Source organism: Vitis vinifera, chromosome 13 (assembly GCF_030704535.1).
Source record: "Vitis vinifera cultivar Pinot Noir 40024 chromosome 13, ASM3070453v1".
In the NCBI taxonomy this organism is placed as follows: domain Eukaryota; kingdom Viridiplantae; phylum Streptophyta; class Magnoliopsida; order Vitales; family Vitaceae; genus Vitis; species Vitis vinifera.
The window spans coordinates 6807561-6822726 of NC_081817.1; the positions used below are offsets into that span (position 1 = coordinate 6807561).

Consider the following 15166-nt stretch of genomic DNA (forward strand, 5'->3'; position numbering starts at 1 on the left):
AAAAACAAGGCTTCTAGGGCAGTGTTTGCAAAAGTTTCACTAGCAAAAGTCCAAAGGAAAGAAAAAAAAGAGGTAAAACATCCCAAATTGCATCCAATGATCTCCACCCATCCTAAGAAATCTTGGCATTCCTTTCCCGCCAAATAGTTCAAAACAAAGTGAGATGTGCCAAAGAGTCCTACCTAGAGGAAGTCTCCCTAGACACTTAAAGGATCGATCAACATCTTGTCCACCCTTCTAAGTTTGACCCAGTCAGTCCTGTAAGTCTGAGCAACAAACATGACAAGCCCTTCTTTTCTTGAGCGTCTCTTCTCATTAAACACTTCATTAGCCACTAAGATCATATCCAGATGTTGTCTATCCTCACAAATTCTCCTGGAAGAGGCACCTTCCTATGGTCTAGAGCAGGTAGTGAGTGGTCCAGCTGGGTAAAGTGACAATCTTAGTTACTCCTAACTATCACATTGGTTCCGTGCCATTATCTTCCTTGCAATTATTTGTTTGTGAGAAGTTTAGCATGAAATTAGCAAATAGGAAGATTCATGACTTAGATGACAATTGCAAATAGGAAGATTCATGTATAGGCCTTTTGTCCTTTTTGTATAGTCCTCCTTGTTTAGTGGAGGTTTACTTAATTTTTGGTCAGGTTTGTAAATCATGGGGAGGACTTCTCATCCTTCTCATGTTTTTCTCTTTTAATACAATTGTTTGTTTTTGATCAAATAAAAAAAAATGACTTAGATGACAATTGGATAGGAATGGGTTACAAGATAATAAAAAAAGCATACCTTTCATAGGTTAAACTACAAGTGAATCTGTGGAATGCATGGGATGTTACTAATATTTAACTATCTTTTTCCAAAAAGGATATATTAATGTTTACATTTTAATGTAGTATGATATTTTGTCATAGAATACAAAAGAAACTTACTTAACCTAGATGAAAACCCTAAGTCTTTTATTTTTCCCTTCAAACAATAAAGATTCATAGTGGAAAGATGGAAGCCTTGGGCAATTTGTGCCTGAATTATATTTATTGATTTCCTTTTTACAAATCCTAAGAATGAAAGAAACATTGATATAATTGAATTGTCGAATTAATCCATATTATCATCAAATGTATTAGGCACGTCCTAAACATATTAAGAAGAAGAAAAAATTCCTTGTACACCACTAGGGTAGGGTCAACAATGAGAGGAGCCTAGCCATTTTTTCACGAGATGAATTCCTTGTACATTCTTTTGTGATATATCTTTTTTGTACAAATCTCCTTGTATAGCGAAGGTTTTTAGTGTTTAGATCAAGTTTGTATAATTGTGGAGAAGATTCTTCATCCTTCTCATGAACTTTTTATACATAATTAATGCATCTTTTGTTTTTGATCCAAAAAGAAAGAAAGAAAAAAAAAAATTAAAAACAAGGAAAGGATTATTTTAGAGAGACCAAAAAAGCATTAAATTGAGGATGGAAATAAAAAATGGAAAATACCTTATTGATGGGCTTTTTTTTTACTCTGATGGAAGTTGCCTTGAAGGAGACAACAAATTCACCTATATATGTTCGGTTATCTTTGCATCAACTTTTTTAATTCTAAAGATTTCCTTTAGTGGTCACAAACTTATGTCACATTCTAATCATGCAATTCAATGAAATAGCTATTGGTTTAGGGAAATAACCTTACAACAAAGACAAAACTTATTGTTCATCAATATCAATTTCAAAAGATAACTAAAATAAGTAAGCAAGAGTAACTGTATAATACAATTTCATTGGTAATATGATGGGTTAAGATGAAATAGTATCAAATGTGGAAGGTAAACAAAATATGTAGACAAGATTGGCTATATAACACAATTTCATTAATAATATAATGAGAAATAACACATCAATTTCCATAGTTATATTAACAGGTGCAATGGTATTGAATATAGAAGATGGAAAAAATATGTAAACAAGAGTGATTGTATAGCACAATTTCATTAATAATAGTATGAGAAATAAAACATCAATTTACAATGTAATGGTATCAAAGATAGAAGATGGACAAGACATGTAAACAAGAGTGATTGTATAACAAAATCTCATCAATAATATTATGAGAAATAACACATCAATTTCTAAAGTTATACTGACAAATGAGGCACTTGAGGCTTGGCTTAAGTAGCATGGTTTTGGTTGGTGATGTGGGAGGGGAAAGCTTGAGTCTCAACAAGGATTAAAAAAAAAAAAAAAAAGTGACTAATGAAAAAAAGTTTATATTGATAAATATTAAATCTTGTATTTAAGTATCATAAAGAATTAGTCTTGTAATAAAGCTTCCTTACAAGTCTTCCAAGGTTTGGGAAGGAGTGGAGGAGAGGTTTCAGAAAAGGCTTGCTTTGTGGAAGCGATAGTGTCTCTCAAAAGGTGGAAGACATACTCTGATTAAGAGCACCTTATCTAGCTTACCGATTTACTATGTCTCTTTTTGTCATCCCTAAGAGGGTAGTGGTTAGACTGGAAAAGATATAAAGGGATTTCCTTTAGGGCGGGGGAGCTTTGGTTAATAAGCCCAATCTATTGAGTTAGTCGGTTGTTTGCTTGGAAAAAGTGAAAGGGGGATTGAGTTTTAGAAACCTTTTGACCTTCAATAAGGCCCTTTTGGGAAAGTGGTCCTGGGGATTTGCGACTGAAATAGATCCTCTTTGGAAATGGGTAATTGTTGGCAAGTATGGGTAAGAAGATGGGGGTTGGTGCACAAAAAGGGTGAGAAAGAGGTATGGAGTGGGGGTATGGAAGGCAATTGGAAATGGTTGGGAGGCTTTCAAAGTTAAAACACGTTTCAAGGTTGGTTTTGGGAATAGGGTGAAGTTCTAGAAGGATAGATGGTGTCGGAATTCATCTTTGAGGGATGCTTTCTTGGATCTTTTTTTTATAGCTTCCTCTAAAAATGCTTGGGTGGTTGATGTTTGAGATGGTTGTAGTTGGAATCCTAGGTTTTTTGGACAATTGAATGATTGGGAGTTGGAGGAAGTAGATAACTTCTTTGGAATGTTGCATGATCAATCTCTCTCTTTGGATTTTGTGGACATATTGGTGTGGGTGGATACAAAAAATGGTGTTTTTTCAGTTAAGTCCTACTCCTTGGCTAGTAGGGGAGCAGCACCTTTCCCTCATGGTACAGTTTGAAATTCTTGGGCTCCTATTAGAGTTAGCTTCTTTTCTAGGGAGGCAACTTGGGTAAAGATTTTGACTCAACATCAACTCAAAAAGAGGGGTTGGAAGATGCCTAATAGATTCTACATGTGGAAAGAAGAAGAAAAAATGAGTGATCATATTCTACTTTATTGTCTGAAAGCTTGTATTTTGTGGCAGCTGATTTTTGCTTATTTGATGTATAGTGGGTGATGCACTCTGCACTGAGAGTGCTTTTGAGTTGGGGAGACTCTTTTGTTGGTAGAAAAAGAAAAAGGCTTGGAAAGTTGCCCTTTTATGCCCTTTTTTGACCATTTAGAGGGAAAGAAATAGGAGAACCTTTGAAAATTGTGAAAGTTTAGACCAAACTAATAAGTGCTCCTTCTTGTGTCTATTTTGGGATTGGGTTAGATTGTACATAAGGGATGGTTCTCTATTGATGCTAGATTTTGTGGATTGGTTAGGTTCTTTATAGGGTGTGGTTGCTAGTTTATGCGCACTCACGCCGTTTTGCTTATTGGTTGACTTGTATACGTCGTGTATACTTTTTACTTTTTAATACAATTGCTTTTACCTATCAAAAAAAAAAAAAAAACAAAGCTTTCTTGAAAGTAATTTCAGTATAGAAAAGATATTTTTTTAATATGAAGAGTGCCTTAGGGGCATTGAAGTCTGAGAAAGAAAGTCCTTTGTTTTTTTTATGGTGTGGGGGAGGGGGGGTTAACATAAAGAGTTGGATAAAGCTTCTTCAATGTGTAGATTTCAGTATGAAAAGAGAGATTTTTCAATATTAAGAATGTCTCAGGACATTACAGGTTTGAGAAAGAGAGTTTTTTTTTTTTTTTTTTTTTTTTGTGTGGGTTGGGGGAGTGTTTTGGTGTGGGGAAGGAGAACAACCGGATTTGTTGTCTACTGTGTATATTTGAAGCTTGGTATATTGCGATGTCTTTGAAGCTAGGAATTATTATATGAGAATCTAGTTTTAAAAAACCTGTGAATAACTGAGTTTCAAATAGTTTCCTAAAGAACTAATAACTGCTCATTATCAAAAGGTATTATTGGAAGAGCAACAGCTACCCAAGAATTTTAACAATGGATTATTCCTAATGTCTCACAATCCTAACCATTTCTCCTTAAATATCATGACTCTCACTGTCTCACATAACTCCTTAAAAAACTAGCACAATAGTAGCAAGCTGTAAGATGAAGTTCTAGTGGCCTAAGCTTATTGAGAGAGTGTTGAGATGTGGATTCCTTGCATCATTATAATCTAATTATATTTAATTCTAAATAGTGTGTGTGTGTGTGTGTTTTTTTTTTAATATATATATACCTTTTTTCGCTTTTTCTTTTCTCATCTTTGAATGTATCAAATTTCTATTTCTCTGTGCAGTGGTGGAAGATATATACAAGCGAAGGCAGCCATTGCCCTCAATGGACGCAATATACTTCATACAGCCAACCAAAGAGAAGTAATATAGTGTTCTTTGTCACTGTTAATAGCGACTTTCTTAGTTCTAATACAAATTCAGTAAAACTCTCTCTCTCTCTTTCTCTCTCTGTGTTTTTTGTTGGTGAAGAGTCTTATTTTTTCTGAAGTTCATTCTTTTCTGAGTTATTTTACATTATAGCAGATTGTGGTTCTGTCATAAATTTGAACTTCTGAAAGTTTCCCCTTGTTCTTCTGTTTGATCTTTACCTCATAGAGAACTGGAGCTCCTGAGATCACTTATAGTTTCTGGTGATAAAATTTGGAAGCAAGTTGAGAGAGTGCGAATTATGTTTGCACATAAGTTACAACTTGTACCTTGACTAGTTGCTTCACAGAAGTCACAAATACTAGAATAGGTGGATTCCTGAAGTTCCCCGAATTTTTGAATGAGATATTTTCCTACGATTTGAGCCTTGACAACTTTTACCAAGCCTATTGCTAATTTATTTAGGAATGTTGTCACCATAAAATGGACAACTTAACTAATCCCTAATATATTGAAGAAGTAGTCTTTTTTATCAGAATTGTACTGAGGAAATATGACCACAGTGAATAAGCAAAGGCGTGTTAAAGGAAAAGGGAATCCAACATCTGTCTAGCTCTTGCACTTGATGCTTATGCATGGATGTGCAGATCAATTGTTTTCCTCTGTAAGTAACACACATTTGAAGGGGAAAATGAAATGAGTGAGGGCTGTAAAAACAAGCATTCTTAATTCAAATATATTTTTCTTTGAATACTAGCCTTTCAGTCGGACCTTACAGATTCTGGAATAACAGAAGGATGGGAGAGGTAGCTCAGTAATGGAGAATGTCAATTAATGTGTCTTCCTCTTAGCATGGAGGTCCCTTCTGAAACCAAAATGTTTCCCCATATAATATGAGATTATCATGTTTGCAACACTGGAATTTTCTACAAAGAGAAACACATGTGGAAAAATGGAGGATCATCCCCCCACCATGGGCCATACCAGAATTTGACATATGTTCATTGACCCACATCATAGCTGATGTTGTACAAAGAGAACTCTTTTAACATAATTAAATTCCATGGACAGTGTTGAGATTTTTACCTTGCTGAACGTTTGGATGTTGTATATATTTGCTAGATGATCAAGTGTCAGGTTCCAGAGGAATTCTCCAGTCTCTTTACCACTAAGGCCTTATGCCTAATTTCAAGGTTGATTATATTCGATACAGGAGGTGTATTCATATCATACTGTGTGCAATATAATCACCTAGGTCAATGAGAAATAAAAGATGAAGTCTAGTAGATACTGAAATTTCATATCCAGGTCTTGGTTACTTCTGTTCCTTCAATTGCATGGAATTCTTTGTTGGTAAGCCATGAATCAATTTTTCTTTTGTTGACTGTCTTGTTTACAAACCATGGACCATACTTGTAATCATTTTGTTTCCTGCCAATAGTGAATTTAACTGATATGAAAATCAAACCTTATAATTTAGAAATAAAATGGTGCAAATTTTATAATTGGTGCAATATACAAGATCCTATATTCTGAACTCATGTGGTATTATTAATTTCTTATAAAGAATATTATATTCACTTCCCTTTTCTGCATGACCCTCAAATCTCATACTTTAATGTAATTCCACTAAATCTTCCAGTAGGTTTTCAATTTGCAGCCTATGAAGATGATTGACTTTTTGATGTCTTTACACGATGTTTATGATTTTTGTTTTTCACTGAATTGTTCATTTTTGTTTCATTTTTCAAATGCTTCTTCATCAACTTTGTAATTGTAATATAGTATAATTTTATAGAATTGCTATTATGAAAGTTAAATATGTTTTGTATTCTTTTGAGCTTGTGCACGGTGATGAGGACCTTTTTTTCTGACTAATGCTGTATCTCTTTCTCTCTGCTGTTTTCTTTTTCCTTTTTCTCTTTTTCATTCATTTGCAGTGTTATCATGTTCTTGTCTGACATGTCTGGAAGGACGCCCTTATACAAGAAGTATGTTAAGTATCCATATTTTTTCCCCAATTTGGTGTTCCTATGATTTCATCTCCTAGAAGTTTCAACTAATTTTCTTATGTTTTTTTTTTTTTTTTGTATTTTTCATTTCAGAGCCTTTGTTTTCTTCAGTTCACCAATTTCGAGAGAATTGGTTAATCTCGTCAAGAGGGATGCACTTGTGTTACCTCGCATAGGTGCACTTAGAGAGGTTATAATTCTTTTGTTTTCTTATGGCTTGTTTTGGGATTGATAATTGTGTTGAGTTGTTTACATATGGTCATTTTTACCAGGATAAAAATTGCATATGGTTAAAATTAGCTTACTTCTTTTGCTGGTTGAAAACTTATGAGTACAGACTGATAACTTTCTCATTTGGATAACTTGCAGATGAATTTAGAGTATTTCGCTATAGATAGCCAGGTACATGCTACTTCCATGAACTTGTTGAATTCTATGCATAAAATGTGCTCTATAAGTCCGGTTATGGTTTCATATTTTTTGTCTTTTTTTCTCGTTTCCATTAAAAAAAAGAAGGAAAAAGGAAACAGAAATGACGATGGTCTTTAAACATTGGATTTTCTTTAACACTATATCTTTGTTGCTGATGGCTAAAAATGATTTTTGTTCTAGTAGTGAAATTTGGAGTGAGTTCTTTGACACACACAACATGATCAATAATAACATTCATCAACTTCCACAGTTTCATAATTGGAATCTTTTCCATCTTCTGCAACTGGATGCAAAGTCATGGCAATTATGAATCTTTTTAAGAGCTTATTTCCTGTTTGTTTTCTAACATGAGAACAGTATTTGGTTTAAAAGGCTATTGAACATTAGTCATGTGGTAAACTGGAAATATCTAAAATTCCTTTAGTTTATCTTATCTTTAAATTTCTTTTCCATAAGGGTTTTGTCACTGATGATGAGAGGGCTTTAGAGGAACTTTTTGGGGATGAGGAGAATTCTCGCAGAGGTGATGCATGTTTGAATGTGATGGCCACCCGTATTGCTACAGTTTTTGCCTCATTGCGGGTATGTATTTCAAGATTTCTAATTGTTGATTCACATTGTATTAAGATATTTCTGAAGCATAAGTGTGTTCGAATTTCAGGAGCTTCCTTTTGTGCGCTACCGTGCCGCCAAGTTCCTTGATCCAACCACAGCAACAACATTTCGTGATCTAATTCCTACAAAGCTTGCTGCTGCAGTATGGAACTGTCTTTTAAAATATAAAGAAACCTTTCCTAACTTGCCTACTACCGAAACATGCGAGTTGCTCATTTTGGACAGATCTGTAGATCAGGTTTTCCCTCTCTCACATTCACTGATTATGATTTGGTTCACGGATTGTCTATTTTATATGGGCTGACAATGACCAACTTACATTTTTAGATTGCACCTATCATACATGAATGGACCTATGATGCCATGTGCCATGATTTACTAAATATGGAAGGAAATAAATATGTCCATGAAGTAAGCCTTTTCCAAATTTTATTTATGCTTTTGGATTTGATATTGTTTTTCCTTTAGCTGTGTGTGTTGAGGAATTATTCCTTTTTAGGTTCCAAGTAAAACAGGTGGTCCACCAGAGAAAAAAGAAGTCCTTTTGGAGGATCATGATCCTGTCTGGCTTGAGCTCCGCCATGCACATATAGCAGATGTATGCCTTATGTTTTTAGACATCCATACATGTAAATGCACATGCATGTTCAATTTGTACATAAATCATGTAAATTTTCTTTGGCCATTGACCACCTTGTCAGGCTAGTGAGAGGTTGCATGAGAAGATGACCAACTTCATATCAAAAAATAAAGCTGCACAAATCCAACATGGTTCAAGGTCAGTGTAACTTTGCTCTTTGAGGATCTGTTATTATCCAATTCAAGTGATTTGATGGCATTTGAAATGCTGTATATCTCATTGAAGTTATTTAGTTCATTTTGATTGTCCACCAATTTTAAAGAAATGCTCCGGGCCTTCCTTATTTGCATTACTCTTTTGGAATATCATTCTAGTCAATTCCTTGATGCCTAAGCCATTGAAAATATGACAAGACACAAGACAATGTTGATGAAAACTTAAAGCTAAAAAATCTCTGCAGCAACTATTTTACTTTGATTGAGTTTCTGCCCTAAGTGGATAATAGCTTTTGGGAATTTGAGAAAGAGTAACTAAAAAGTTTTTTCTTTCCTGATAGGTTCAGTCCAGTGGGGTGTTGTAATGCTAAAATGGAGATTATGGAACTACGTGTCATAATCTTTGCAATAATATTTTTTGTTCAGAAACAAATTAATTTCTTGACTGGAAACAAACTAATCTTTGCAGTAACATGGTGAGAGATTCCTTTTTATAGTTGACAAAAAAATATAAAAGAAGAGATGTCTCAGTTTAGGGGATGGTAGGAGGATTAGGTTTTAACAGGATCTGTGGTTTACGCCTTGTTTCCTGCTTTGTACACCATTGCCAATTCTAAGGATGCTTGGGTAGCAGAAGTTTGGGAGGTGGGAGGTGTTGGACATTGGAGCCCTTGATTTTCAGAAATTTCCAAGATTGGGAGGATGATATGGTTGAAGCTTTTCTCATGTAGATCCAAGACACAGTGGTTCAAAGAGAGTGTGAACAAGCTGGTTTGGAAATTAAATAAGGGAGGGAACATCTCTGTAAAATCCTACCATACTTCTTTGGAGATCCTTTGCCTGTCAAAGAAGTTTAGGGTTCTCAGGCTCCTTCAAAGGTGGCTTTCTTTGTTTGGGAGGTGGTTTGGGGAAAAAAAATTATGGCATTATATCAATGAAGGAGGAGAAGAAGGGCTGTAGCTAACTGCTGTTTAGGTAAAAGAGTGATGGGGAATCGACTAATTGTATACTTATACATTGTGGTGCAGCTTGTTTGGTCTTTGGAACCTATTATTCTTGCTCTTTAATGTGTTATGGATGTTGCCTTACATGGTGAAAGATGTCTGGCTAGGAGGGCATGGGGACTTTCTGGCGAAATAACACAGAAAAGCTTGGAGGCTAGCCCTATTATGTTTGTTCTTGAAGAACTTTTGAAGATTTGGAGAAATCCATTCATCTGTTAAAGGATTCTTTATTTGAACATTCTTTTCTTGGTTTAGATTTTGTGTCAAGGTGGAATGCTCATCCGTGTATAATTTTGTGGATTAGGTAGGGTCACACTTGTGTAATTTCCTTTTTCTCACCCTTTGGAAACTTTTATATGCTTTCTGTGTACTTTGGTTCTGCTCTTATTTGAGGGGCATTTTTAATAGATTATTCTTTTTCTTATATATAAAAAAAGATCTATGGGGTTTTGTTTCGTATGGTTGGTATCTGCTGTGCAATAGCATTACATGGAATCATTCTGTTTGAAAGAAAAGAAAGCTAAGTTTTCTCTAATATACAGTGAAGAATTTCTGAACTCCTTTATTGATTGATTATCGGTACACACCATACACATATATATACACAAATGACTGAATAAGAAAGAATCAATCTAGCTTAATTCTCTCCTAAAATTAGGAAACTAAATCATAAGGAAATATCCTAAATGATCTCTCCTTTTTTTATTCCTAAATTAAAGTCCTAACTTTGGCATTATTTCAACACTCCCCCTCAAGCTGGAGAATATATATCATATAATCCCAGCTTGCAAGTTAAGTCTTCGAAGTTAGGCCTAGGTAAAGCTTTGGTGAGGATGTCTGCGGTTTGGTGCTTGGTAGGAACATAGTTCAATTTGACCGTCTCACTAGTCACCTTCTCTGTGATAAAGTGTCTGTCAATCTCAACATGCTTGGTCCTGTCATGATGCACGGGGTTCTTTGCTATGCTTATAGCTGCCTGATTATCACACATCATCAGAATTGGAGATGAACTCGTTTGTCCCAGTTCACTAAGAACCCTTTTTATCCAAATCCCTTCACAGATTCCCTGTGCAAGAGCTCTGTACTCAGCTTCTGCACTACTTCTGGCTACAACTGATTGCTTCTTACTCCTCCAGGTAACAAGATTTCCCCAGACAAAAGAACAATATCCGGAAGTGGACCGCCTGTCAATGATGTTTCCTGCCCAATCCGCATCTGAGTATACTTCAGTGTCACGGTTCTCTGTCTTTCTGAAGAATAGGCCTTTCCCTGGTGTCATTTTTAAATATCTAAGAATCCTGTAGACTGCTTCCATGTGTTCCTCAGTGGGGCTGTGCATGAATTGACTTACAACACTCACTGCAAAGCTAATATCTGGCCGAGTGTGTGAGAGATAAATCAAGCGCCCGACAAGCCGCTGATATCTCCCCCTGTCTACAGGTGTACTTTCTTTCTCGATACCAAATTTCTTCTGACTATCCATAGGAGTATCAATTGGTTTGCATCCAAGCATACCGGTCTCCTTAAGAAGATCGAGTATGTATTTTCTTTGAGAGACTACGATTCCCTTCCTTGATCTAGCCACTTCCATACCAAGGAAATATTTCAAATTTCCAAGGTCTTTAACTTCAAACTCTTCTGACAAATATTTCTTCAAATTCTGTAACTCCCCCATATCATTCCCAGATAGAATAATATCATCGACATAAACTATCAATATGGCCAATTTCCCGGCATGACACTTCTTGACAAATAGAGTATGATCAGCCTGACCTTGTTTGTAGCCCAGCTTCAGGACTGCTTTTGTGAATCTATCAAACCAGGCTCGAGGAGATTGTTTAAGGCCGTACAAGGATTTTTGGAGTTTGCAAACCTGATTCTTTGCCATACTTTCTTCGAAACCAGGTGGTATTTCCATGTAGACTTCCTCTTCCAGGTCCCCATTTAGAAACGCATTTTTTATGTCCAGTTGTTGCAAGCACCAATCTTGATTGACAGCCAATGAGAGAAGGATCCTGATAGTGTTCAGTTTTGCAACAGGAGCAAAAGTTTCCTGATAGTCTATCCCATAGGATTGTGTAAACCCTCTAGCTACCAAACGAGCCTTGAATCTTTCGACTGATCCATCTGCTTTGTATTTTATGGTGAAAATCCACTTGCACCCCACAGGCCTCTTCCCAACCGGCAAATCTGTGATAGTCCACGTCCCATTTTTCTCAAGTGCATCAATCTCATCTTGTACTGCCTTCTTCCATTCTGAAATTTTTAATGCCTCTTGTATTGTGTTGGGAACCTGAGTATCATCAAGAGAAGTAGCAAATGATCTGTAAGATGGTGATAACCCTTCATACGTAACATAATTCCCAATTGGATGATCTGTACATCTCCTAACACCCTTCCTCAATGCAATTGGCAAAGTAGAATCATCAATGCTGGGAATTAACACCTCTCCATCCCTATCCTCACCTATGTTCTCTTCAGGAAGACTTGAATTTGAGTCAATATATTGGCCATATGTTGACTGTGATCCGTGCTCTAATTCCTGTCTTTTCCTCCTCCTGATGTAAACTTGTAAGTTCTCATTAGCAAGTTGTGGGGCTATAGGTTGAATAGGCATGGGAGACTGGATGGTCACGGGAGAAGGAACATTTGTGTGCTGGGCTGGCTGAACTGATGGCGGCATGGGTGTGGACAACTCAGTGGGCGCGAATTGGGAAGGATTTGGTGACTCTGAGTGAAAAGAAGGTACACCCTCAAGAAAAGACTCCCAAACTTGATGTTCATTCATGCTCTCCCCCTGAACATGAGATTTGGGATAGAAGAAGACATGTTCAAAGAAAGAGACGTCCATGGTGGTGTAAAATCTTTTGTTGGTTGGAGAATAGCATTTGTACCCTTTTTTGGTTGGAGAATACCCTAGAAAAATGCACTTATTTGCTCGAGGAGCAAATTTGCTACGATTTTGAGGATACACATGAACGAATGCTGTGCAACCAAATACTTTGAGTGGTAAATCAGAAGAGGCGGCATGGGTGTGAGGAAACTGTTTTAAGAAAAGTTGACGTGGGGATTGAAAGGTAAGCACTCTGGATGGCATACGGTTAATCAAATAGGTAGCTGTGAGAATAGCTTCCCCCCAGAAATAGTTTGGAACATTAGAGGAAAACATAAGGCACCGGGCAACCTCCAAGAGATGTCTATTCTTGCGTTCAGGCACCCCATTTTGTTGTGGGGTGTCAACGCAAGAACTTATGTGGATAATGCCATGATTTTGAAGATAAGTACTGAGACTACTAGTAAAGTATTCCTTTGCATTATCTGACTTGAGGACTTGTATTTTGGAATTGAATTGATTTTGAACCATAAGATTGAAGGTTTGAAAAATGTGCCCGACCTTTGACTTTTCTTTCATAAGGAAAACCCATGTTACCCGAGTATGATCATCAACGAATGTCACAAACCATCGAGTGCCAGAAATATTTTTTATCCGGGAGGGACCCCACACATCACTATGTACTAGAGAGAAAACAGTTGAAGGTTTGTATGAGATTTGAGGATATACTGTTCGAGTATGCTTTGCAAACTGACAAATTTCACAGTGATAAGATGCTGGATTTTTATTGATAAATAATTTGGGAAACAATTTCGCAAGGTAAACAAAGCTAGGATGACCAAGGCGATAGTGTAACATTATAATCTCACTATCTTTATTGACCTTAGAATTTGACACAGAATTGAAAGACTCTGACATACTCTGAGACTGTACGCAACTTGCTTGAGAGACTTGGTTTGAGAATTGGCCACATGAAAGGAGGTAGAGCCCGGAACACAGTTCAGCACTGCCAATCATCTTCCCCGATTTCAAGTCCTGAAAAACACACAAGTTTGGATAGAATTTAGTAACACATTGGAGATCACGAGCCAATTTGCTAATGGACAAAAGATTACAATCCAAGTTTGGAACATGGAGGACAGAGTCAAGATATAAGTCTTTAGTAAGTTTTATAGAACCTGTCCCGACAATTTTTGACTTTGAACCATCAGCAATATGGACGGATGAATGACCATTACTTGGCTTGTAATTTTGAAGAATGGCAGCATCTCCTGTCATGTGATCAGAAGCACCTGTGTCTACTATCCACGGCCTCATTCCTCCTCGATTAGCAGTGAAGGCTACACCGGTAGTACTGCCACTGCCAACTTGGCTTAATAATTTCTGTAGCATCTCCATTTGCTCTTTGTTGAATGGACTCGGCTCGGGAACAGATGTGCTCTCAGAGTTGGCAGCCACGTGTGCTCTGCCATCTCTGTCAACCCGTGGCTTTGGTTTCCAATCAGCCGGTTTGCCATGAAGCTTCCAGCAAGTCTCCTTATAATGGCCTGGTTTCTTACAATAATCACACCAAGGCCTATCCCGTTTCTGACGATCTCCACCATTACTATTAAATGACCGAGTAGCAAGGGCAGAGGCATCCAATGTTGGGGCAGGTTGCTCTTTTGATCCCATCATCACTTTCTTTCTACTTTCTTCACGCCTAACCTCTGAAAAAGCCTCCCTGAGACTTGGCAGGGGTTTAATGCCCATGATTCGGCCTCTAACATCATCCAATTCCCTGTTTAGTCCTAGGAAGAACTTGAACAGTCTCTTTTGTTCCACAATTTGCTTGTATGTTGCTGCATCATCCGAACATTTCCATGAGTGAGTCTCAAATAAGTCAAGTTGCTGCCAATACCTTGTGAGTGTGTTGTAATACTGAGTAACTGACTGCTCTCCTTGGCGGAAGTCATGTAGAGCTGATTCAACCTGAAACAGTTCTGAAGTATTTTCAGAACTTGAGTAAGTTTCTTTGGCTGCATCCCATATGTCCTTTGCAGTCCCAAACAGCAAGAAATTTTCGCCTATGTCATTGTTCATGGAATTGATAAGCCATGACATGATCATGCTGTTTTCAATCTTCCACGTCCTGAAACCCGGTTCTGTAGTTTCTGGCATGACTGCTTCTCCAGTGAGGTACTCATCCTTTCCTTTACCGCAAATGAACAACAACACAGATTGTGACCACTGTAAATAGTTATGGCCATTTAATTTGTGTCCTGTGATGAGAATAGGAGAGGAATCATTGCCACCAAGGTTTGGAATTTCATATCTGCCCCCTGATTTTGGTGACGTGACGCTGGATACTTGTGATGATGCCATTCCGTATTTTGTCATGGACCGGAAAGGTAGAAGAACACTTCCCAAGGCACGTGCAGGGACTGGAGTTGAGAAAAAATAGCTGGAGGACGCCGGAAAATCTGATCAGAGGGCCCGCGGAAGCAAAAGAACCCCAAAAGAGGCACGTGCAGGGCTTGGATTGCACAAACAGGTAGGAAGGGTGGCTGGTCGGCGTCAGGCGAGCCTGGAGGAGGAAGCGCGTCGCCGGAAAGTGGCTCACGCGCCCTCACGCGCCGGCGCGTGAGATGCAGTCTCCGGACGGAAAAACGCGCGTGGGCGGCGCGTGGATGGGTTTCTGGTTCCGGTGCTTTGGGACAAATTGGAGATCTCCTCCAGGCGCTCCTTGCGGTGTAGAAAAAACCGTCGCCGGAAAGTTCGCCGGAAAATTTTTCCGGCGGTGAGTGTTTTCTGACGACGATTCGACTGATCGGAAAGCGTTTT

The 15166-nt window shown here is 37.6% G+C and overlaps 1 protein-coding gene across 6 annotated transcripts in view; it reads left to right on the forward strand.

Annotated features, from left to right (window-relative positions):
• The window catches only part of LOC100258197 (SNARE-interacting protein KEULE), a 67389-nt gene that overhangs the window by 20952 nt on the left and 31271 nt on the right, over nt 1-15166 (forward strand). For all 6 annotated transcript variants that reach the window (XR_787123.3, XR_009467236.1, XR_009467235.1 and 3 more), the window contains 9 exons: nt 4568-4646; nt 6593-6643; nt 6758-6854; nt 7034-7066; nt 7553-7678; nt 7758-7949; nt 8039-8122; nt 8211-8309; nt 8413-8489. Coding sequence is in view for 3 of the 6 variants with exons in the window: in XM_010660043.3 (XP_010658345.1) it covers nt 4568-4646; nt 6593-6643; nt 6758-6854; nt 7034-7066; nt 7553-7678; nt 7758-7949; nt 8039-8122; nt 8211-8309; nt 8413-8489 (838 nt within the window). In the remaining 3 variants the exon portion in view is untranslated. The remainder of the gene's footprint in view (nt 1-4567; nt 4647-6592; nt 6644-6757; nt 6855-7033; nt 7067-7552; nt 7679-7757; nt 7950-8038; nt 8123-8210; nt 8310-8412; nt 8490-15166) is intronic.